Raw genomic sequence first — 25,816 nt, forward strand, 5'->3', positions numbered from 1 at the left:
GGAAGGCGCAGGCTGGCATGCTTGCGGGCGGGGGCTGATCCCCCTGCACGAGGGGGTAATCTCCCCCTACTCGCAAGGAAGCCCCCCCCCCCCAGGCTCCAAAAGGGAGATAACCCGCAGCCTTGCTGGAAGGAGTCGATCCCATGCGCCTTTACCGGCCAGGAAGGCTTCCAGGGGCTTCTTCCCACCTTGGAAGGGGCAGGCTAGCATGCTTGCAGGCGGGGGCTAATCCCCCCCCGCGCGTTTACTCGCGAGGAAGCCCCCCAGGTTCCAAGGGGGACATTACCCCCCAGCAAGGCGCCGATCCCACGCGCCTTTCCCGGCCAGGAAGCCCCCCAGGGCTTCAAGGGGCTTCTTCCCACATCGGAAAGCTCAGGCTGGCAGACTAGCTTGCGGGCGGGGGCTGATCCCCCCCCTGCACGTTTACTCTCGAGGAAGCCCCTCAAAGTCCAAGGGGGAGATGACCCCCAGCCTTGCTGGGGGGAAGTGGGGGAAGATTCCAAGCGGGGGAGAGTCCCAGCCTTGCTGGGGGGAGCCGATCCCATGCGTCTTGCAGGCGGGGGCTGACCCCCCCGCGCGTTTACTGGCGAGGAAGCCCCTCAGGCTCCAAGGGGGAGATTACCCCCAGCCCTGCTGGGGGGGGGGGAGCCGATCCCATGCGCCTTTTACCGGCCAGGAAGGCTTCCAGGAAGGCTTCTTCCCACCTTGGAAGGCGCAGGCTCGCTTGCTTGCAGACGGGGGGCGATCCCCCTGCACGAGGGGGTCATCTCCTCCTACTCGCAAGGAAGCCCCCCCAGGCTCCAAAAGGGGGCTTACCCCCAGCCTTGCTGGGGGGGGGGAGCCGATCCCGTGCCAGGAAGGCTTCCGGGGGCTTCTTCCCACCTTGGAAAGCGCAGGCTAGCATGCTTGCAGGCGGGGGCTGATCCCCCCCCCCGCGCGTTTACACGCGAGGAAGCCCCTCAGGCTCCAAGGGGGAGATTCCCCCTAGCCTTGCTGGGGGGGGGGGGGGGAGCCGATCCCCTGCGCCTTTCCCGGCCAGGCAGGCTTCTTCCCCCGCCTTGGAAAGCGCAGGCTGGCTTGCGGGCCTGATCCCCCCCCCCGCGCGCTTCCTCGCGAGGAAGCCGGGCGGCTGGCCCGCGCCGGGGAGGGCTGCCAGCCTGCAGGACCTCCTCCTCCGTCCGTCCCTCCCCCCGGCCTGGGCGGGGCCGGGCTGCCTCGGCCATCGCGGCGGCTGGGGCTGCTGCTGCTGCGTCTCCGCCGTCCTCCGGGTGCTGGTGCTGCTGCGTGGCGGGCCATGGCCACCGACGAGCTGGCCAGCAAGCTGAGCCGCCGCCTGCAGGTGGGCGAGCCCAATGGCCAGGAGGAGGAGGAGGAGGTGGCGGCGGCGGCGGCGGCCGAGGAGCCGGCCCTGGGCAGCGGGGCGGACGGCGAGCTGAGCGCCAAGCTGCAGCGGCGCTCCGAGCTGAACCAGGGCGGCGCGCCGGGCGGGCAGCTGTCGCCGGGCAGCGCCCACCGGGTCTTCAGCCCCTACACCGAGTTCCGCGAGTTCTCCCGCCGCCAGATCAAGGACATGGAGCAGCTGTTCCGACAGTAAGTAGGGCGGGGGGGGGAGAGACCTCTTGGAGAGGGGGCCTCTGTGCACGTGAAGAGTGGCTGCAGGGAGGGAGGAACCGGAGGCGCTGGGGGCCTCTTGGAGAGAGGGCCTCTGTGCATGTGAAGAGTGCCTGCAGGGAGGGAGGAACTGGGGGCCTCTTGGAGAGAGGGTCTCTGTGCATGTGAAGAGTGCCCAGGGAGGGAGGAACCGGAGGCGCTGGGGGCCTCTTGGAGAGAGGGTCTCTGTGCATGTGAAGAATGCCTGCAGGGAGGGAGGAACCGGAGGCGCTGGGGGCCTCTTGGAGAGAGGGTCTCTGTGCATGTGAAGAATGCCTGCAGGGAGGGAGGAACCGGAGGCGCTGGGGGCCTCTTGGAGAGAGGGTCTCTGTGCACGTGAAGAATGCCTGCAGGGAGGGAGGAACCGGAGGCGCTGGGGGCCTCTTGGAGACAGGGCCTCTGTGCATGTGAAGAGTGCCAGCAGGGAGGGAGGGACGTGCGGCGCTGAAGGCTGGGGACCTTTAGGAGAGGGGGCCTCTGTGCATGTGAAGAGTGCCAGCAGGGAGGGACGGAGGGAGGGAGGGGCGTGCGGCGCTGAAGGCAGGGGACCTTTAGGAGAGGGGGCCTCTGTGCATGTGAAGAGTGCCAGCAGGGAGGGAGGGACCCACGTCGCTGAAGGCTGGGGACCTTTTGGAGAGGGGGCCTCTGTGCATGTGTATAGTGCCTGCAGGGAGGGAGGGGCCCTCTGTGCATGTGAAGAGTGCCAGCATGGAGGGAGGGACGTGCAGCGCTGAAGGCTGGGGACCTTTAGGAGAGGGGGCCTCTGTGCATGTGAAGAGTGCCAGCATGGAGGGAGGGACGTGCGGCGCTGAAGACTGGGGACCTTTAGGAGAGGGTGCCAATGTGCATGTGAAGAGTGCCAGCATGGAGGGAGGGACGTGCGGTCAGCGCCTGGGGACCTTTTGGAGAGGGGGGCTCTATGCATGTGAATAGTGCCTGCAGGAGGGAGGGAAGAACCCGCCGCACTGAAGGCAAATAGGTGCTGGTCTGGGTTTGAAGCAGCAGGGGTCCGCCTGGCAGGCTTCTTGGCCACAGTTCGGGGCAGGGGGGGAGAAATGCACTCTGCGCTTGCTCAGGGGCACTGCTGTCTCTCTGTGCTCGCTTCAGGAGCACACGTACTACTACTGCTAGACTACTGTGGCTGTGCGGTCTAAGGGTAACTGTGGCATCTCTTGATGTGTAATGAAACCAGTCACATGAGCACATGAAGCTGCCTTATATTGAATCAGACCCTCGGTCCATCAAAGTCAATTTTGTCTACTCAGACCGGCAGCAGCTCTCCAGGGACTCAGGCGGAGGTCTTTCCCATCACCTACTTGCCTAGTCCCTTTAACTGGAGATGCCGGGATTGAATCTGGCACCTTCTGCATGCCAGGCAGATGCTCTACCACTGAGCCATGGCCCCTCCAGGCCTAAGGTTAGCCATCAGGGGATAAAAGAGGTTCTTTTAGGGAATGAGAGAAATGTGTTGCGAGAGGTATTCTCCTACCCCTTTCCTCCAGAAAAGGGGCCTTTGGCAAGCGGGTGCCCAGCAGAGGGAAAAACCAGGTGCTCTCCCCGGGCTCCAGCTAGCCAAAGCTCCTTTTCTTCGCGGTGGTCTTGGAAGGGTTGCAAGAGTGATTCTTGTGCATGTTCCTCGGGGCCTGCTTCAGAGGGGTGGCGTGGAGGGTCATTTGCCCAAGCCTCTGCCCCAGCAGTATGACGCTGCCAACCCTTGGTGCACCCTGTTCCTTACCTTTGCTCATTCTCTTTGACTCTCTGAGTAATGACTTAACAAGAGGTGGAAGACCCACCCATGGCATCCTGTCCCAGGGCCCCCAAACCTGGAGCTGACGCTGGATTCTAGGGGTTGGCGGCGATTGGCACCGTTTCCCGTGGGTACTTCCCCTTTTCTCTTGGGGTCCCCGGTTCTTGGCTTTTCGGGCCTCCCTTAGACATTTTGCCGTCAGATGCAGAAAACCCAGGTGGCAACACTCCTCTTGCGTGCGCTCATTAGCACGGGGTTGCAAATGCAATGGCGAGTTTTCTGGCACTACCGCCCATCATTGAAATGAATTAAACAAGGGCACTGCCAGATGTTTAAAGGCACGGGGGGGTTGTTTTTCCTCTCTCTCTTAAAATCCCCTTTCCTTCTGCTCAAAAACAAAATCTGTTTTTGCTCGTGTTCCTAGATCTAGGGCAGGGGTGTCAAACATAAGGCTCCCGGGCCAAGAATCTGAGGTGGTCGCTAGCTGCAGGATTTATATTTACAGCCCATTTTTCTCCCCAGTGGAAAAACAAAGCAGCTTAAAACACTGATCTCCCTTTCATAGAATCATAGAGTTGGAAGGGACCACCAGGGTCATCTAGTCCAACCCCCTGCACAATGCAGGAAATTCATACCTCCCTCCCCACACCCCCAGTGACCAGAAGATGCCCAAGATGCCCTCTTTCTCGTCATCTGCCTAAGGTCACAGAATCAGCATTGCTGACAGATGGCCATCTAGCCTCTACTTAAAAACCTCCAGGGAAGGAACCCTTACCACCTCCCGAGGAAGCCTGTTCCACTGAGGAACCGCTCTAACGGTTAGAAAGTTCTTCCTAATGTCTAGACGGAAACTCTTCTGATTTAATTTTAACCCGTTGGTTCTGGTCCGACCTTCTGGAGCAACAGAAAACAACTCGGCACCCTCCTCTAAATGACGGCCCTTCAAGTACTTGAAGATGGTTATTATATCACCTCTCTGTCTTCTCCTCTCCAGGCTAAACATACCCAGCTCCTTCAACCTTTCCTCATAGGACTTGGTCTCCAGATCCCTCACCATCTTTGATGTCCTCCTCTGGACACGTTCCAGCTTATCTACATCCTTCTTAAATTGTGGTGCCCAAAACTGAACACAATACTCTTGTATTCTTGTACCCTTTCTCCATCTTATCCTCATAACAACCACCCTGGGAGGAAGGTCAGGCTGAGAGAGAGTGACTGGCCTAGGGCCATCCAGCAAGTTTCCATGGCAGAGTGGAGATTTGAACTGTATGGTTGCAGGCATGCAGCTTCAGAGAAATTAGTTCTCTTCCTCCCTGCCTCCCCACCCCCAAACACAATTGTAAACTTGGCTGGCTTAGGATCCTGGTGGGGAAGCGGGAGATTAATCTAGTTAGCCTTGTATCTGCATTTGTGTGTCATGGGTCACTGGAGCATGCGCTTTACCACAATTCTTGGCATGAGAAGGGAGGAAAGAAAATGTGGTACCTGCACATGAGAAGGGAGGAAAGAAAATGTGGTACCCGTGCATGAGAAGGGAGGAAAGAAAATGTGGTACCCACCCACAAGAAGGAAAGAAAATGTGGTACCCATGCACGAGAAGGTAGAAAATGTGGTACCCATGCACGAGAAGGGAGGAAAGAAAATGTGGTACCCACGCATAAGAAGGGAGGAAAGAAAATGTGGTACCCACACATAAGAAGGTAGGAAAGAAAATGTGGTACCCGCGCATGAGAAGGGAGGAAAGAAAATGTGGTACCCAGCACAAGGAGGAAAGATAATGTGGTACCCACGCACGAGAAGGGAGGAAAGAAAATGTGGTACCCGCGCACGAGAAGGGAGGGTAGAAAATGTATCCGCACACGAGAAGGGAGGAAAGTAAATGTGGTACCCACGCATAAGAAGGGAGAAAAGAAAATGTGGTACCCATACACGAGAAGAGAGGGTAGAAAATGTGGTACCTGCGCACGAGAAGGGAGGAAAGAAAATGTGGAACCCGCGCATGAGTCCCAGCAAAAAGCAGAACTCGTGCACAGTTTTTGTTAACCGCAGTGATACGCGATGTCTGAATACAGCCTCAGTCAGTATCGAGGGGTCGCTTGAGACGACCACTCAAGTTTTTATTTCAGCTGGTGTTTCCCTTTTATCCAAAAAAGGAAAACATCCTCCTCTTGACTCCAAAACCCCCTGTGCTGATTTGGAACTGGTGAATATTCTGAGAACAGGGAAGTGGTTGCAACAGATTCCGTAGCTGATCCGGCAGGGAGAGGACCAAACCTGCTCGGTTGTGCAACCCTCTAGGCCAGCAGTAATGTTTCCTGTTCCTGTTAAGTTGACGCAGAACGAAAATTTGCAGAGGACTTGCTGTCGGGAAACCCAGTGGCAGCGTGGTTTGCGGTGACCGATACCACTTCCCCCTGCACGGAGGCTGTGTGGTGCAGTTGCTTTTAGGTCTGTGTGTTGTGTGTGCGTGCACAAACACATATGGCTTTGCACATAGGCCAGTGCATGCAGAAATTCTGTGTGGGATCACAGTATGCTCCGTAACCCCACGTGCGAGAGAGGTCTTTTGGAGACAGCCCAAGCTGAAGGGCAGCACAGGAGGCTTGTCTGGGACTTCAGGCAGAGGCAGATCAGGGGACTAGAGCAACTGCCCTATGAGGAGCAGTTAAAACGCTTAGGGCTGTTTAGCCTGGAAAGAAAGTGGTTAAGGGGAGACATGGTAGAGGTCTATAAAATTATGCATGGTGTGGAGAGAGGGGACAGGGAGAAGCTTTTCTCTCTCTCTCGTAATGCTAGAACGCGGGGTTATTGCTGAAGCTGGAGGGTGAGAGATTCAAAACAGATAAAAGGAAGTATTTCTTCACACAACGCATAGTTAAATTGTGGAACTCCCTGCCCCAGGATGTGGTGATGGCTGCCAACTTGGAAGGCTTTAAGAGGGAAGAGGACATGTTCACGGAGGAGAGGGCTATTAATGGCTACTGGTCAAAATGAATACTAGTCATGATGCATACCTATTCTCTCCTGGCTGCGCGTGGTTTCTCTCTTCCTCCTCCTGCCCACCGTTTGCTGAATCCCGTGACCCAACCGACCCTCGTCACTTCTGCTTCCTTCCCAGAAGGAGTTTGTCGCTGGGGCACATGTAAAGCGAATAAATTCCCCACCTCCTTAATATGCTCGTACCACCTGACACTTAAGGAGTTTGTACCTTCATTTTTTCTGATCGGCACACAGTGGTAACAGTTGGTGACGGTTTCCAAAAAGGCCGTGTAAAGAACGATCCAAAGGGTGTGGTTCAGTAGCTCAAGGGGGTATCGATTTGGTAGTAATTCTGTAGATATTTTATATTGATTCTCTTGTTTGTCTTATTTCCAAAACAATAAGGCGTTGCTATATCGGAGGCCGCCAAAGAAAACAGTTCGGTCGAAATGACTTTTCATGCCAGTGGTTTATTACGTACAAACATTTGAGGTGTCTGTTAAAGGACAGTGGTTTTATTTGGATAAAAGACATTCCTTGAATGGGATTGCTATGTTTGTCGGCTTTTTGGTTTCTTTGTTTGTTTCTTGCTGGGGTAGTCAATCAAGGCTGTGCAATGCATGATCCATTAAGCCGGATACAATTTGTTAGCTGTGTGTTAGCCTGCCTCGGAAGAGTCGTGTGCCTCCCCCCCCCCCCCCCTCGTACTATTACAGTTTGAATTTCCCTTATCCGGACATCCGATATCCGGACCGATCCTAAAACTGGACCTTTTGAGCTGGCATGCAGGCATTACTCACAGGCCCTCGGCAGCACGCCAGTTTGTGCTCTGATGGTTCAATATACACAAAATTATTTTAAAATATTGTTTAAAATTACATTCAGGCTATGTGTATAAAGAAGAAGAGTTGCTTTTTATATGCCAACTTTCTCTACCACTGAAGGGAGACTCAAACCGACTTACAATCACCCTCCCTTCCCCTCCCCACAACAGACACCCTGTGAGGTAGGTGGGGCTGAGAGAGCTCTTAACAGAACTGTGACTTGCCCAAGGTCACCCAGGTGGCTTCATGTGGAGGAGTGGGGAAACCAATCCGTTTCACCAGATTAGCCTCCGCCGCTCACGTGGAGGAGTGGGGAATCAAACCCAGTTCTCCAGATCAGAGTCCACCGCTCCAAACCACCTCTCTTAACCACTACACCACACTGTCTCTCATTTGTATATAAAGTGTATATAAAACATATATGAAACATAAATGAACTTTGTGTTTAGATTTGGGTCCCATCCCCAAGATATCTCATTATGTATATGCAAATGTTCCAAAGTACAGAAAGATCCGAAATACAGACCATTTCTGATCCCAAGCAGTCCGGATAAGGGGTACTCAACCTGTATAAGTTTCCTATTTTTGTTGCTTGCCCGGGACTTAGGGTTGCCAGGTCCCTCTTTGCCACCAGCGAAAGGTTTTGGGGGCAGGGGTTGGGAAGGGGAGGGACTTCCATGCCATGGAGTCCAATTGCCAAAGCGGCCGTTTTCTCCAGGTGAACTGATCTCTATTGGCTGGAGATCTTGTAATAGCCGGAGATCTCCAGCTAGTACCTGGAGGTTGGCAACCCTACCGGGACTCCATAAAACAAGCATTTCCAATTTTCCAGCAGGCTACACTATATGGCTGATGGGTCGCTGGGAAATTGTCGCTGAGGTCTGCGGTAGACCAACTCTCTTTCTGTGAATTGTCACTGAGATCTGCCAACTCTCTTTCTGTGAATGGATCCTGTTGTGACGTTTCAAGGGACAGGGTGGGATTGCATCGACCAATCAGCCTGGGCTGAGTACTGTTTAGACCTGGAGGGGTTGGAAGCCAGATTCGGACATTGCGTACGGCAGCATAGGACTGCGTTTCGAGAACACGATGGGAATTGAGTCTTTGCTGATCAGGGTGGGGCGTTCCTCCTGGGCTGAGCCTGAGGAAATGTAAAGCAGCTAAGTAAGAGCCTGGCATATCACCGGAGTTGGCACTGCCGACCACCTGGATTATGGCCAAATGTTTTGCCCTGGCGTATGTCGGCTTGGCTTGGTGGTGTTATTACCTGGCAAAATTCCCATCATTCTGACCACAGGTATGCACATGTGGTGAAGTTGTATATTGCAGGTGCTCCCAAAAGGGTCGGTGTCACTCCGTGCATAAAAAATTAAGTACCTCCTTCCCCTGTGTAATATCTTCCAGGGAGGAACGTGCAGGCAGCTGTCGAGGCTAGAGGGGAGCAGAGTCTTCAAGGGGGGTATTACATCCCCCCCCCAATAGGGCTAATAAGGAAAATTGGAGAGGTCTTTGCTTTGAGAAGCTTGCAATATTTAACTCAGGTTTGTAAATACCTGATCACTTGGTATGATAAAGATTATTTCCTGGAGACCAGGCAGAGTTTTTCAATGGGAAAATGGTATTTCTCATTTCTGGGTGGGGGGGTCACAAACGATCAAGGTAGGCAGTCTTGTACCGATTGTTGTTGGCCAGTAACTTGTGCAAGGGTGGTTTAAATCACAGTGTTGTGGGGAGTCGGCAGAGGAAGAGAAGAGCAGGAGAAAGATTGCAGTCTTCCCTAACTGAACATTTTACTGTATCCCAAATATTGCCACACTCTCTGCCTATGTGCGAGTCACACACTCGGCCTGACCTACCTTGAATGGTTGTTGTGTGAGGATAAAATGGAGGAGAGAAGAATGATGTAAGTTGCTTTGGGTCCCCGTGGGGAGAAAAGCAGGGTAGAAGTGAGGTTAATCAAACAAAATAATAGTAACAATAAATCTGGCCTTGTATCGGAAAGGCCTGGAAATATTTCCTTTTGAATCTGAATGTTTTATTTTATGCCTCGGATAAAGAGCTGATTGCCATATTGTCGAGTCAAAGCTCATTCTGGCAAAGAGGCCGCAGCTGTCTCCAGCGCTGGAAACACAGCGCGAGCGGTTTTTCACAGCCGCTGACGCATTTCTCCCAAAGACGCATCCTTTGCAGCACCCTCCCAGCCGTTCGGTCACAGGGCTAGGGAGGGCGGCTGAAAAGCTTGGAAAGGGGTCCGCAGAAGAGAAAGAGAGAGAAAGTTACCGGTGTGCAGTCAGCATACCAAAGGGCTGGCCTAAATTATCATCCCATGTGTATGGGCAAAGTACAGCTAGTGCCCAGAGGGAGGCTGCGTCGGATGTAGCTGCAGCGGCATCTTGGACGCGGCAGGCGGGGTGAAACGTGCGCAACCACGCCGTCTGCCATTTGCAAATCCTGTTATGAAAGATTACTGTCCGGTAGTGGAGGAGCCTTGCCGGAGCTGGCCCTGGGGTGCCCGAAATCTGTCACGAAACGTTTAGCAAGAACTTTGGGATGGGCGCAGTCGCTCGCCTGGGCAGGTGCCGAGAGCTGTCTCTGGAAGATCAGTGGGGAAGCTTTAATCAGAGAGAGACACGACAGGTTCCTATATGTGCGTTCTGTGGCTGGAGCGCTCCAGATGCGGCCACTTTGCTGAAAAAAAAACTGGCAAATGCCTGGTTGGGAAGACCTCCTGGGACCCCCCCCCCCCCACACACACACCCCATATTCCACTTTGACGGCAGAAAGGCCGGGTATAAACGTTGGGACGTTTGCAAAACATGCGCTCCAACAAGCTAAGAAAGCACAGTTGTATTTTTGTTTCATGCTCTGCCAATAAAAGAAAAAATCCTTTTAAAATATTTCAGGACCGGCGGGGAACAGTTGTTTCCAGATGTTAATTGGGGGTAGCTAGGAGATCTAAAGCGGCCAGTTGTGCATTTTCAAGGACCAATATAATATCCAGATGTGCTTCCCAAGAATTCTGCTTATTTCCTATGATGTACTGTATTTTTCCATGTACAAGACTACATTTTTTTCTTTAAAATTTTGCCCCAAAATTGGGGGTCGTCTTATACACGGAAGATGACCCCTATTTTTTTCTTAATTTTGGGTTAAAAAAATAGAGGGCGTCTTATACATGGAGGCGTCTTATAGACGGAAAAATATGGTATCTATCCCCTGCTTTTCCACCAAGTTGGCTCCCGAACAAACTTCCAATTAAAATCCATCAATCCCCCCTCCCCCCCCCGTAAAACCTTTTGCTGAGTTGCAGCACAGTTCTTGGGGAAAAACCTCTTCCCAATAGCAAAGAACCTTCTCCAAACAGTGCTACATCTCTTTGGACCCAAGAGGAGACTAAGGGTGCTTTCACACATTCTGAATAATTCACTTTCAGTCCACTTTGAAGCTGGATTTTACGGTGTGAAACGGCAAAATCCACTTGCAAACTATTGTTAAAAAGTATTGGAAGTGGATTGAAAGTGCATTATTCAGCTTGGGGGAAAGCGCCCTAAGCCAGGACCAGGGATGATGGGAGGTAATCAGTAATTCATCCATTTCTAGATATTCAGTTACTTCTCTCTTTCTCCCTGCCCCTTGTGTTATTTATTAGGAGGAGATTTTCGGGACTCCGGCAGCTTTTAATAGCTGTCCCGGTGTTTGAGAATGTTAATGGACGTTAAGCAAAAACAAAGGCCTGCCCTTTGTTATTCATCGAGAGATGCAGTTAAAAATCCTGGACTTCGGGGCAGAATTAATGAGATCATTTGTCAAAGTCCCTGGCTCAGCTCTAGCAGGCCTTAATCTTCGATGCCTTCATTTATTTTGAGATTGGCTGGTTCCCAGCTCCATCTAAGATCGGTTGCCTGCAGCCTTTGGCAGGAGGTCCATGCAAAACGAGACCGCTTTAGCCAATCTCAGTCAACCTTCTGGAAACAAAAGTGGGCCTTCCAAAACACAGAAAGCTAGATTTAGGAGACAGGGAGCAATCCTAAGCGGGTCTACTCAGAAGTAAGTCCAATTTTTTTTAGTCATTGGGTCTGACTCCTAGGGAAAGTATTTGTCTTGGATCCTAAGCCGTGTGAGTGGAGTTTCATTCAAAGTTGGCAACTTCCTAGCCTACCTGCAGCCCTCTATTTAATCTAGTTAAATTGTGGAACTCCCTGCCCCAGGATGTAGTGATGGCTGCCAACTTGGAAGGCTTTAAGAGGGGAGTGGACATGTTCACGGAGGAGAGGGCTATTCATGGCTACTAGTCAAAATGGATACTAGTCATGATGCACACCTATTCTCTCCAGGATCAGATGAGCATGCCTATCATATTAGATGCTTTGGAACACAGGCACGACAATGATGCTGCAGTTGTCTTGTTTGGGGGCTTCCTAGAGGCACCTGGTTGGCCCCTGTGTGAACAGACTGATGGACTTGATGGGCCTCGGTCTGATCCAGCACGGCTTTTCTTATGTTCTTATGTTCTAGTCATGATGCAGACCTATTCTCTCAGGATCAGAGAAGCATGCCTATGATATTAGGTGCTGTGGAACAGAGGCAGGACAATGCTACTGCATTCGTCTTGTTTGTAGGGGTCACTGGGTGTGTGTGGGGGGGAGGTAGTTGTGAATTTCCTACGTTGTGCAGAGGGTTGGACTAGATGACCCTGGTGGTCCCTTCCAGCTCTGTGATTCCATGATGCTATTGCTTGTCCTATGTTGGTTTCAGCTGAGTTAGTGTTTCCTGAGCTGATACAGAGGCAGTACAGTCACAATGCCAGTGTTAAGAAATGGAAATGACTAGTTGGTATTCTGTTGATATTCCCCAGGACAAAACTGTTGTCAACAAGGATGTATTTATGGACCCTGCACTGAAATGTAAAGCACAGTGAGAGACTAAAGTGAAATTTGAAGAAAGATACAAGACAGGCAAGAAGCTGACATTCTAAGTCTCATGTAGCTGCATCAATAAATGCAAGAAAGAGAGAAAGAAAGAAAGAAAATTTGCTGGTTAATTGACTGGTATGGCAGCTGCAGCTCATGTCTAGCATAATTTACCCTAACTTGCAGCTTGGGTTCTGCAAAGCTTATTTTATTTGCCGCATTGCTGAATTCCTGTGTAAGCTAAACTTTGTAAGTAAACTTTGAAGTAAGTTAACGTTGAAGTTATTGGAGCAGGCTGGGATGGCTTGTCTTAACTTCCAGTAGCCAGGGCAGGTAAAAATGACCAGAACAAAGGCAAAGGTTGGGAGATTTCAAAGTGGGAGGAAGTCTGTCTCGCCTTTGATCTGGCCGCCATTTGCTTTTGAAATCGTTTTGCAAATGGGCTGGCTTGGTGTGGTGACTAAGAGAGCTGTGGGCAGGAAAGTCCCTGGTTCATGTGTCAACCCGACCGCGATGTCTCTCCGTGTTATCTTTGGTCGAGTCGTTCTGCCTCCAATCTGTTCTGCGGGAACAATGAGGCTAATACTGGCCCGTTTTGTAAAGTTGGTGCAAAGGTTTCTCAGGTTAAGTGCTTTGAACGCGCTGATAAATTGCTTTCGAGCGGGTTTTTTTGTTTTGTTTTTGCTCATTAATTTGGTTTGTTTGAATAAAAGTGCATTTGTTTCCAGCGACCCACCTCCCCACTACACACACACACACACACACAACAAAAAATGGGAAAAGAGATTCTGCTAGAATCTTGAGTGTGTTTGCCCAGAGCAGGTGGGCTCAGCTGTTTTGACAAAACCAGGGCCTCGAAAATCCTGGGGAAATGACAGGACAATCCGCTGGACTTCAGCGGCGTCAGCACAGTAGGGTCCAGATCGGCTGACTGTGCACGTCGCCTCCCCATCCTGGCCCGGTTGAGGCTGGCCAGAATTCGGAACAATCGGAAGGGCCAAAGAGAGGTCATCCATCCCCTGCTGGCTGGCCCTGCCTTCTCATGCCAATCCACTCCTTAAGAATATAGGAAAGGCCCTGCTGGATCAGACCAAGGCCCATCAAGTCCAGCAGTCTGTTCACACAGTGGCCAACCAGGTGCCTCTAGGAAGCCCACAAACAAGACGACTGAAGCAGCACCGTCCTGCCTGTTCTCCACAGCACCTAATCTAATAGGCATGCTCATCTGATCCTGGAGAGAATAGGTATCCATCATGACTAGTATTCATTTTGACTAGTAGCCACGGATAGCTCCATGAACATGTCCACTCCCCACTTAAAGCCTTCCAAGTTGGCAGCCATCACCACAACCTGGGGCAGGGAGTTCCACAATTTAACTATGCGTTGTGTGAAGAAACACTTCCTTTTATCTGTTTTGAATCTCTCGCCCTCCAGCTTCAGGTATTATGAGAGAGGGAGACAACCTTCTCCCTGTCCACTTTCTCCATACCACCCATACTTTTATAGCCCTCTATCATGTCTCCCCTTAACCGCCTTCTTTCCAAGCTAAACAGCCCTAAGCATTTCAGCCACTCCTCATAGGGCAGCTGCTGTAGTCTCCTGATCATTTTGGTTGGTCTTTTCTGCACCTTCTCAAGCTCTGCAATGTCCTTTTTTAGGTGTGGTGATCAGAACTGTACACAGTTGTGCCCCTTGTTCTGAAAGGGTCAGGAGAAACATCTTGGATTATCTGCATTGAGATCCATGGACTGGAGATACCAGGGCAACTGCTATTCCACTGAGTGATGACCCTCACAAAGTCTTGAGGCTTTGAGAAGAGGGCAGGGCGGTAAAACACATGAAGCTGCCTCCTGCCGAGTCAGACCCTTGGTCTATCAAGGTCAGCCTTGTCTACTCTGAGTGGCAGCAGCTCTCCAGGTTCTCAGGTCGGGGTCTTTTAAACACCTGCTACTTGATCCTTTTACTTGGAGATGCCGGGGATCGAACCTGGGACCTTCCGCATGCCAAGCAGATGCTCCACCGCTAAACAGTGGCCCCTCCCCAAGGCGGGACCTATAGCAAAGAAGCAAATTGGACAGCTTGGGGAAAGGTGTGTTCTTTTCTGCCTTGAAGAGCGATGCATTCACTGCTGACAACGATTTCACAGTTTGCCGATGGTCAAATCTGGAGTTGGGCATCGGAGACCTTTCCGGGGACATCGAGTGATCCTGCTGGCACCTCTTGCCAAATTGGGGCGGTATTCCAGCTGCCGGGTCGTTGCAGGCTTTTACACAGCCTTCTGCACACGCCCGGCAGAGACGCCTCGTCATCTCGGGCCCGTGTCTGTTTGAACGCTGTGCTAATCTTAGTCGCCCGGCTGCCGAGAAGCAGACAGAACCAGCTGGTTGGCTGGCTTGCAAGCAGGATGTTTGAACGGGAGCTGGGCTGCCGGCCAGTTGCCGATTACTCACAGTTCTCCGTTGAAGCTTTGGGTCGGAAATGGCTAGGCCTTCATGCCTGTGGCAAAGGTACGGGAGGGTAGCAGCGGTCGCGTTTTCAGTCATGCCTCTCCGGGGCTGGCAGCCGCACTCGGCATCGGACAGTTGCCCAGGGCCCTCAGTGCCAAGCTGTGTTTGCAGACCCAGTAGGATCCCAAATTTGCAGTTCTGAGATGAGAGCCGGCGTGGTGTAGTGGTTAAGAGCGGTAGTTTGGATCGGGAGAACCGGGTTTGATTCCCCGCTCCTCCACATGAGCGGCGGACGCTAATCTGGTGGACTGGATTTGTTTCCCCATTCCGACGCATGAAGCCAGCTGGGTGACCTTGGGCTAGTGACATCTCTCAGCCCCACCTACCTCACTTGGTATCTGTTGTGGGGAGGGGAAGGGAAGGGGATTGTCAGCCGGTTTGATTCTCCCTTAAGTGGTAGAGAAAGTCGGCATGTAAAAACCAACTCTTCTTCTAACTCCAACCACTCTTCCTGCTCTCTCTCCCTTCCTTAGAACTGCACGAAATATATTTTACTTGCTTACACGAATTAGTCAGCATGGTGTAGTGGTTAGAGCACTGGACTAGGATCTGAGGGAGACAGGTTCGAAATCCTTCTCTGATCAGATTGTCAACCTCCAGGTGGGGCCTGGAGATGGCCTGGAATTACCATTGGTCTCCAGGCGACAGAGAGAAAGTGGCTGCCTTGGAATGTGTACTCTATGGCATTATACCTAGGGTTGCCAGCCTCCAGGTACCGGCTGGAGATCTGCTATTACAACTGATCTCCAAACGACAGAGATCAGTTCCCCTGGAGAAAAATGGCCGCTTTGGCAATTGGACTCCATGGCATTGAAGTCGCTCACCTCTCCACACCCCGCCCTCCCCAGGCTCCACCCCCAAAATCTCCAGGTATTTCCCAACCTGGAGCTGGCAACCCTAATTATACCCCGTTGAAGTCCCTCCCCTTCCCAAACCCGCCCTCCTCAGGCTCCACCCCAAAAATCTCCAGGTATTTCCCAGCCCAGAGCTGGCAACCTTACTGTCTGCCATGGAATTTCCCCCGGTGACCTATAGTAAAAGTCTGCTAAAAGTATAATAAAGTAACTTGAACAACTTAATAAGTAAAACTTTAGCAAGCTTCAGTCCCAGCGTGACACAACACACATGCGTGATACCGGAACAGCTTAATCATTAAAAGGACTTTTGGCAAGCATACAAAGGAATATCTGAGATTTTTTTTAAAATCTAACACTTCCCCTCAAACAAGCTCAAGAAAACACATTGTCTCAGCTGGTTTCCCATCTAGTATGAAAAGTTAAGTGTCAACCTTATCTACAAATAACAAACCAGAGAGACAAAACATCTTGACTCCTAACACCAGTGTGCTTTTAACTAACTCCAAACAAGCAACAAAATCAATTTAAACTCGGATAAAACACAAGTATATAAATAAAATCAAAGAGGAGGCGAGGCGGAGCAGAGCCGCAGATCGCACAGTGACTTATCAGCTCTTTATATTCAATCAGCCTCGGCTCCCTCACTGGGCAGCAGTTGTAAAAATAAAATGGAAGAGCGGAGAGCAATGTTGCATTTTGCTTCGGGTCTTTGTTTGGGAGAAAAGCAGGGCATAAATATCTAAATAAAAATAAACATAATTACCAAAACAAATGGGCTAGCTGCTTTTTAGGAAACAGGAAAATGAGCTTTTAAAAATTAATGTGTGTGTATTAAGTGCTGTCAAGTTGCTTCCGACTAATGGCGACCCTGTGAATCAGTGGGGGTTACCGCACTTTGCATTCCCAGCGATGTATTAAGAGTTTGAAAATGTTATTAAAAACATCGCTTTAAAGGGTTTTTTGGATACCACGGCTTATAAATGGTTGTAAAACGTCTTCACAGCTAAAGGGGCCAAACAAAGTGCGAACAGTATTTTTTATAACGTTTTCAAACTCTTAATACATCGGTGGGAATACATAGAAAGTGCAAACAGTATTTTTTATAACGTTTTCAAACTCATAATACATCGCTGGGAATACAAGTGCGGTAACCCCCAACATCCTCCAAAATGTCCTATCGTTAAAAGAATTGTTTTTTATAGGCCTACTTTCTCTACCACTTAAGGAAGAATCAAACCGGCTTACAAACTCCTTCCCCTCCCCACAACAGACACCCTGTGAGGTAGGTGGGCTGAGAGAGCTCAAAGAGAGCTGTGACTAGCCCAAGGTCACCCAGCAGGCTTCATGTGTAGGAGTGGGGAAACCAATCCGGTTCACCAGATCAGCCTCCAACGCTCATGTGGAGGAGTGGGGATTCAAACTCGGTTCTCCAGATCAGAGTCCACCACTCCAAACCACCGCTCTTAACCACTACCTCACACTGGCTCTCGGTGAGATCTTGCAAACAGCCTTGGCCAGATCTTGCAAACTGAGGGCCGTGGCTTCCTTTATAGAGTCGATCCATCTCATGTTTGGTCTTCCTCTTTTCCTGCTGCCTTCCACCTTTCCTAGCAAGGTTATCTTTTCCAGCGCCGCTTGTCTTTTCGTAATGTGACCAAAGGACGATAGCCTCAGTTTAGTCATTTTAGCTTCTAGGGACTTAGCTTAAAAATGATAGGGAATTATTATTAAACTTTTGACAATATGACATGGGGTTGAATCCTGTCAAAAAGATCTGTGCATGGGGAGAGGGGGCTGCCCACCAACTCATTAGGAATTAGCTAGTTAGGAGTTCATTTGTTTTTATTAAAAATTGTAATATAGTAAAACCACAGCAACTATTACCGACTTCAGAGGCAGCTTTTCTAAACAGTCAGCAAACCAGGACTTCTTTCTGGGGATATTCACTATCCTACCTTGCGGCCAGCTGGAGAACTTTTTCTGGGCCCATAAATCTGCCTATGACTGCCCTCGGGCTATGGGGTGGTGGTGTAGTGGTTAAGAGCAATGGTTTGGAGCGGTGGAGTCTGATCTGGAAAACCGGGTTTGATTCCCCACTCCTCCACATGAGCAGCGGAGGCTCATCTGGTGAACTGGGTTTGTTTCCCCACTCCTACGCACGAAGCCAGCTGGGTGACCTTGGGCTGGTCACAGCTCTCTCAGCCCCAACTACCTCACAGGGTGTCTGTTGGGAGTGGGAGGGAAGGCGATTGTAAGCCGGTTTGAGTCTCCCTTAAGTGGCAGAGAAAGTCGGCATATAAAAACCAACTCTTCTTCTTCTTCTACCCCTGTGAAGAAATAGCACCATCATGAAATAAAAAGAGGGAAGCCTCTGCTTACCCAGCAGTATGCTCAATTTCGAGGGATATTTGACCAAATTTAACCACAGTTTAACCGCATCGGTGGTTATCTAACCACATTTGACCGGTCATCTGACAGCAGGCCACCTCTAATATAGCAGCTCTGGTGTTGTGGGGAGAGAGGGAGGGATGTCCAAATGTGATTTTTTTTTTTTTTTAGAGAGAGAGAGAAAGAGAGACAACATATCATTTCAAGGGCTGAATGAAAGGACATCGTCTTTTCCCGGCCAAAATCTTTGCAGTTGTCTCCTGGCAAGCTTCCGCAGCGGTGAAGGAATCCTTGTGGTAAGGATTGTCAAGGGAGTTAGACAAGGTTGCCTCCTTGCTCCTCTCTTGTTTAATCTATACCTGAATGATATGGCAACCAATTTCTCAGAGTTTTGCCACCCCGCAAAGCTTGCAAGTCATCCCACCCCAATTCTACTCTATGCTGACGATGCCCAAGGCTACATTGTCGGTGGCAAGATTTGTTTCAATCCTTATATCCCTCCAACACTAGATATATGCTGCTCAAGATCAATTGATCAAGGAGCTTCTAAGGGATAAAAGGTAAAAAGCAAAGGTAAGGAAACGGTTTTAGGGGAGCCGTTAGTCCTGACCTCAGATGGACCGCAAAGCTTCAGATTTAGATCCCTGGATGCCTCCGTGTCAGTACCCAGTAACCAGCTTGATTTAAATCAGAGGACTTCATGAAACACAGGTGCTATAAAGATTCTCTGGGGGGCGTTTAGTGGTTTGGCGCCGACTTCCAATCTGGTTTAAAATGCACTCAAAGCTGATGTTAGTGTGCCGTTGTCTTTCTAAGCATCTGTAAATAAAACTGTAGTGTTTTTTTTTTACAATGCATCCTTGAAGTCAATGGGTTTAGAAGGGTATAACTTTGTTTAGGACTACACAGTTAGACTGCAATCTTAAGAAAACATTCCTGGGAGTAAAGCCCCACTGGATAAAAGACTTACTGGACTTACTTACTGTTTAGAATCATAGAATCATAGAGTTGGAAGGGACCACCAGGGTCATCTAGTCCAACCCCCTGCACAATGCAGGGAATTAACAACTATCTAACCCCCCCCCCACATCCCCAGTGACGCCAACCCTCCCCCTGCCATGCAGGATCCCACAATCAAAGCACTCCCTACAGATGGCCATCCAGCCTCTGCTTAAAGACCTCCAAAGACGGGGACTCCACCACCCTCCGAGGCAAGGCACTCCACCATCGAACAGCCCTCACTGTCAGAAAGTTCTTCCTAATGTTTAGGTAGAATCGCTTTTCTATTAGTTTAAATCCATCACTCCGTGTCGTAGTCTCTGGAGCAACAGAGAACAAGCTAGTTCCCTCATCAACATGACATCCCTTCCAATATTTCAACGTGGCTATCATGTCTCCCCTCAACCTTCTCTTCTCCAAACTAAACAAATCCAGCTCCTTAAGTCTCTCCTCATAGGGCATGGATTCCAGACCTCTGACCATTCTGGCCGCCCTCCTCTGGACACGCTCCAACTTGTCATCAACATCCTTCCTAAATTGTGGAGCCCAAAACTGGACACAGTTCAGATAAGCTCCCTTAACTTCTTACACCTAACCATGAGAACCGGAAGGGTTATTTTTTTGTTGTTGTTAATTTGAACAAATCCAAAACTGTGATTCTAAAGCTTTTGCGCTGTGTGTTGGATGCTACTTGCCAAATTCGGTACAGAATTCTAAAATGGCCAACTGTGTGGTTTGAAGCACAAGACATATAAAAGTTAGCCATGCAAATGTATGCCTTTGCCCTTGGCTTCCAGTGAAGGGATCCGACTGCTTTCCCCACTAGCCCCGTTTGGTTTCAGCAAGGTTTCTCCTGCCTGTTACTGACAAACACTTCTGATGGTATAGGTTTGGCCTTTTTTCTTGATTTAAAACCTGGGAGACAGAGGCATGCATTTGTGATAAGGCCTCCTTGTGAGGCTGGAGTGCAAAGAGATTCACGCCCACGCTGTTTGGAAAAGAGGCTAGCCTTCCTTTCTGGCTTCTGATGTGGACTTTGGATAGCTGATGGCATAAAGGAAACCGAAGCAAGAGCAAGAGTCATCGCCTGAAATGTTTGCCCTGCCCTTCTGTAAAGGAGCCCAGGGAAACACGCAGAATTCTCCCATCGTTTTATTTTAGGATCATAGAATCCTAGAGTTGGAAGGGACCACCGGGGTCATCTAGTCCAACCTAGGGTTGACAGGTCCCTCTTCGCCACCGGCAGGAGACTTTTGGGGCGAAGCCTGAGGAGGGTGGGGTTTGGGGAGGGACTTCAATGCCATAGAGTTCAATTGCCAAAGTGGCCATTTTTCTCCAGGTGATCTGATCTCTATCGGCTGGAGATCAGTTGTAATACCAGGAGATCGCCCACTACTACCTGGCAGTTGGCAACCCTAGTCCAACCCCTTGCACAATGCACAATGCAGGAAATTCACAACTACCTTCCCACACCCCCAGTAACTTCTGCTCCATGCCCAGAATATCCCTCCAGGATCCCTGGCCAATTTGGCCTGGAGGAAAATTGCTTCCTGACCCACAAAGTGGCGATCGGCACTGCCCTGGCCATGCAAGAAAGGGCCATGAGAGCCAAGCACTGACGTGACCCTTCCTGCCCTCCCTCTCATGATCTGCCTAAGCTCACAGAATCAGCATTGCTGACCCATGGCCATCTAGCCTCTGCTTGAAAACCTCCAAAGGAGACTTTCTCTACCACTTGAGGGAGACTCCAACTGGCTTACAATCACTTTCCTCCCCACAACAAACACCCTGTGAGGTAGGTGGGGCTGAGAGAGCTCAAAGAGAGCTGTGACTAGCCCAAGGCCACCCGGCTGGCTTCATGTGTTGGAGTGGGGAAACCAGCCCAGTTCACCAGATTAGCCTCCGCCGCTCATGTCGAGGAGTGGGGAATCAAACCCGGTTCTCCAGATCAGAGTTTGCCACTCCAAACCACTGCTCTTAACCACTGCGCCATGCCAGCTTGGTGGGAGGAATGCAGCCTCCATTATTTCATGCCTGTAAATTCTTTTTTGTTTGTTTTTGTCTGCCAGATACGATGCGGGGAAAGACGGTTTCATCGACCTGATGGAACTGAAGCGTATGATGGAGAAGCTCGGGGCGCCGCAGACTCACCTGGGGTTGAAAAACATGATTAAAGAGGTGGATGAAGACTTGGATTGTAAGCTGAGCTTCCGGGAGGTAATGCCTGATATTATAGCCACCTTACGAACGTGTTAGATCACGATGGGAAGCCGCGTTAGTCTGTCTGTAGCAGTAGAAAAAAGCAAGAGTCCAGTAGCACCTTAAAGCCTAACTCAATTTCTGGCAGGGCATGAGCTTTTGTGGTGTAGTGTGGTGGTTTGGAGCAGTGGAGTCTGATCTGGACTCTTGCCCTTTTCCTAGCATGATTGTCTTCTCCAGTGACTCTTGTCATCTCATGATGTGACCAAAATACGATAGCCTCAGTTTAGTCATTTTAGCTTCTAGGGTCAGTTCAGGCTTAATTTGATCTATAACCCACTGATTTGTTTTTTTGGCCGTCCACGGAATCCGTAACCCTCTCCTCCAACACCACATTTCAAAGGAATCTATTTTCTTCCTATCAGCTTTCTTCACTGTCCAGCTCTCACATCCATACATAATAATAGGGAATACGATTGCATGAATTAACTTGATCTTGGTTGCTAGTGACCCATCCTTACACTTCAGAATCATTTCTAGCTCTTTCATGGCTGCCCTTCCCAGTCTCAATCTACCTTCATAGCCAGCAATATTCCTGCCTGTGGCTTTTCTTCCTCTCCGCTCAGACTCTGGGACAGAGGCCCCTTGGGGTGACTAGAGAACTCTCATGTGAAATAGATGTTTCTGTCCTGCAGGAGACATGTGCGTGCATACCAGAAAGCCATTGATTCCCTCCCGTTTTCTTCCAACCCAGCGAGAATTTTCCTGTCTCTCTGGTTTAAGGGTGTCGGGTCTTCTGTTTCCACACAGACCCCCTCGTTTTAGAGACAGTGAGAACCGTCAAGTTGCGTGGCATCATCTGGCATCTGCTGGCGCTCTGTGCAGTCGTATATCCGTGCTTTGCCCTTTTGAGGGCACTTCCGATCCACCGCAGGCAGGCAGGCAAAGCCTCCCGGCCCCATTCTCAAGATGAATGTGTGCCGCGCCTCGTTTTGCCGGAGCGGAACGAATATGATAATTTGGACCTCTGATCTCGCAGGCAGCCTCTTTCCCTGCCTTCCCAATGTATTCCAAGCGTTAAAAGTGTTTTGACGGTGTTATTCATCTGGTGATTTTATTTCTCTCTTTTAAAAAAAATTAATTACCCTTATTTTCCGTAAGCGTACAATAAAAAGCTCGGGAAAAAATATCTACTAGCATATAATTAAAACCCACAAAGGGCTGGGAACCAGATAAAGAGCTCCTAGCCACCTTGTGTTCTGTTCTGTTCTTGCGGCACATGGTACACTACATTATGGTAGATTGATAGTGTTGTACACACACCCCCAAGGGCATTAAGATCTGCTGATGATAATCAGTTGGTGGTCTCGGACCCCAGGAGTGTGCGGCTGTCCTCCTTTTTCGGTGGAATGCTCTGCCTAGTGACATCAGGGCCCTGCGAGACCTGAGAGAGTTCTGCAGGACCTGTAAGACGGAGGAGAAGGAGAAGAAGAGTTGGTTTTTATATGCCAACATTTTCTACCGCTTAAGGAAGAATCAAGCCGGCTTGCAATCACCTTCCCTTCCCCTCCCCACAACAGACACCCTAGGAGGAAGGTGGGGCTGAGAGAGTGTGACTGGCCCAAGGTCACCCAGCTGGCTTCGTGTGTAGGAGCGGGGAAGCAAATCCAATTCTCCAGATCAGACTCCGCCGCTCCAAACCACCACTCTTAACCACTACACCGCACTGGCTCTCAGAGGTATTCCACCAGGCCTATAATTGAAGACAGCCGCAGGTGTTATCAATGTTGGCCTCCCCTACTTCCTTCCCCCCCCCTTTTTTTTGGTATACCATGCAGTTTCGCTAGAGGGGTTTGTCCTACCTGTCTGTTTGCCACAGCAGGTGCGGCATGGATTGTGCGCCATCTATGGGTTTTGAACTTTGTATGTTTTATTGTTTTAAATGTTTTAATGAGATGCCTATGTATCTGTAACTGGGACTTTTGCCGCCGTTACCCGCCCTGAGCCTGGAAATTTAAAAAATAAATGTAAAAATTATTTCTTTCTTTATTTTCATTTTTATCCCTCCCTCAATCCCTAGCCAAGGCTGGGCTCAGGGCGGCCAACAACATAATACTTAATACAGAAAGCACAATAAAATACACTAAACTCACGATACAAAGGTAAAACAATTTAACAGCCCCATAAAAAATCGTCATGTTGGAATAATAATCAGATGGCACTCTTTTTTTTTATAGTAAGTTTTTATTGTTTTCTTCATCTCATTAACATATATAAAAACAACTACTTAAAATTTAATAAGGTAATAAAAAGGAAATAATTATAGTAATTAAAACATAAAATGACTTCCCCCTCACTCTCTTCCGTCTTAATATAAATTGTATATACTTTTGCTAAAGATGGCACTTGTTTTTTGAGGCAGAGGGACCACTGTAGGTCATGACCACAGCTTGTAAGAGACCCCCCATTTGGAGTAATAAGCAATAAATGATCAACAGATCAGCCATGTATATCGTTAAATAGTAAAAATACCAAGTTGAATATTTAAGGAGCTTATGATATTCCCCCCTGAGGTTCTAGAAATATTCTACGCCGTTTGAAACCACCATATTTCCTTAAATTGGTCTCTCTCTTTTTTTTGGAGATTTAAATCATGGTTTAAGTTGCTGATTTAACTCATGGGAAATAAATACATAAAATATCAGTTGTGTGTGGGGGGGTGGCGAGGATTGCCTTCTTCATGTTAGGGCCCGTCTGTGAGTTAAGCTCTCCTGTATGGTGGTCTTGGGGACAGCTGCTTTGAAGAGAAGGTTACTTAGCCATACGGGACTGCGGGGGGATCTTGTACTTGGTGGTGAGTCAGAAGTACCCTGGGAAACCAGTCTTGACATTTTGCCCTTACCGAGGTTTTCTCGAGACTGTCGACACATTTAACCTTGCTTTACACTTCTGTTCTTTTTTATCTCTCGCTTCAGTTCCTCCTGATTTTCCGCAAAGCCGCTGCAGGGGAGCTGGAGGAAGACAGCGGCCTCCACGCCTTAGCCCGCCTGTCGGAGATCGACGTCTCGACGGAGGGTGTCAAAGGAGCCAAAAGCTTTTTCGAAGCCAAAGTAAGGAGAGAGAAACTGGGAACGTTGCGGGGGGGTGTGGGGGTACCCAGGGTGCCGCTACAGAAGCTGACCGAGTGTGCAGTTTCCACCACTGTGTCACAACACCCGGGTCTCTTAGGTCCTAATCCAGCACTCTTAACCACGACACCATGCTAACTGTCAACTAACCATCAAACGCACACCTCCTGCCCAACCTCATGAGATTGCAGAGCTTGAGAAGGTGCAGAAAAGAGCAACCAAAATGATTAGGGGACTAGAGCAACTGTCCTATGGGGAGCGGTTAAAACGCTTAGGGCTGTTTAGCTTGGAAAGAAGGCGTTTAAGGGGAGACATGATAGAGGTCTATAAAATTATGCATGGTATGGTGAAAGTGGACAGGGAGAAGCTTTTCTCCCTCTCTTCTAATACCAGAACGCGGGGTCATCTGCTGAAGCTGGAGGATGAGAGATTCAAAACAGATAAAAGGAAGTGTTTCTTCACACAACGTGTAATTAAACTGTGGAACTCCCTGCCCCAGGATGTGATGATGGCTGCCAACTTGGGAGGCTTTAAGAGGAGTGGGCATGTTCATGGAGGAGAGGGCTATCCATGGCTGCTGTTCAAAATGGATACTAGTCATGAGGCATGCCTATTCTCTCCAGGATCAGAGGAGCATGCCTACAATATTAGGTGCTGTGGAACCCAGGCAGGACAATGCTGCTGCAGTCGTCTTGTTTGTGGGCTTCCTAGAGGCACCTGGTTGGCCGCTGTGTGAACAGACTGCTGGACTTGATGGACCTTGGTCTGATCCAAAACAAAAGGGTTGAGCTGAACAATGCTCAACCCTTTTGTTTTGATTCAACTTTCAGGTTGAGTTTACCTCCCCCCTCCTTTTGGGGGGGGGGTTGAATCACCTTGGTCTGATCCAGCATGGCCTTTCTTATGTTCTTATTGTTATGAGGATAAAGTGGGAGAAACGACCACATAAGGCTATCCTGAGCTCCTCCAAAGATAAAACGGGGAACTGCAATCGAGCCTGTGCTCCGTGCACTCCACTACTCCTAAACTGCTTGCCAATTTACCTTTCCCCCCCTCAGGTGCAAGCCATAAACGTCACCAGCCGCTTCGAAGAGGAGATCAAAGCCGAGCAAGAGGAAAAGAAGAGGCAGGCAGAAGAGATGAAGCAGCGGAAAGCCGCCTTCAAAGAGCTGCAGTCGGCATTCAAGCAATGATGGGCTGGGCAGGGGCGCTGCTGGGGAAAGGGGGGTCCGTGCATGACCCAAGCCGTCCCAGTGGAAGGATCTTGAGTCGCTAACGGTTGAGGGATTCCCCGCTTTTCGAACCAGTCCCTCGAGCTGTGCCTTTTGCAACAGCTTGGTCTGCAGAAGTCCCGCAATCTTCCATTAGATCTGCCAGTCCCCCTTAATGTGAACAACTTTATCGGCCAGTTTTTCTGCAGACCAAGCTTCTGCCGGAAGGCACGAGCAAGGGGGGTCAAGCTGGATTTTTCTCTTTCTGGGTAATTGGCAGCTCTTAGACCAGGGGTGTCAAACTCAATTGTTATGAGGGCCAGATATGACATAAATATCACTTGGTCGGGCCGGGCCGGGTCATACCTCGCCAGCCCAGATTGGGAGTGGGGGGCGGGGTGGCTGCCTCAGCTGGCT

The 25,816-nt window shown here is 49.9% G+C and overlaps 1 protein-coding gene across 1 annotated transcript; it reads left to right on the top strand.

The window, feature by feature from the left end:
• Positions 1-1,294: 1,294 nt before the first annotated feature.
• On the top strand, positions 1,295-25,398 carry EFHD2 (EF-hand domain family member D2). The gene is made up of 4 exons (XM_056865299.1): positions 1,295-1,590; positions 20,931-21,078; positions 24,036-24,170; positions 25,247-25,398. Exons 1-4 carry the CDS (start codon positions 1,295-1,297, stop codon positions 25,379-25,381), a joined length of 714 nt encoding a protein of 237 aa, XP_056721277.1. The 3' UTR covers positions 25,382-25,398.
• The last annotated feature ends 418 nt before the right edge of the window (positions 25,399-25,816 follow it).

This window comes from Euleptes europaea, chromosome 19 (assembly GCF_029931775.1).
Source record: "Euleptes europaea isolate rEulEur1 chromosome 19, rEulEur1.hap1, whole genome shotgun sequence".
Taxonomy (NCBI): Eukaryota; Metazoa; Chordata; class Lepidosauria; order Squamata; family Sphaerodactylidae; genus Euleptes; species Euleptes europaea.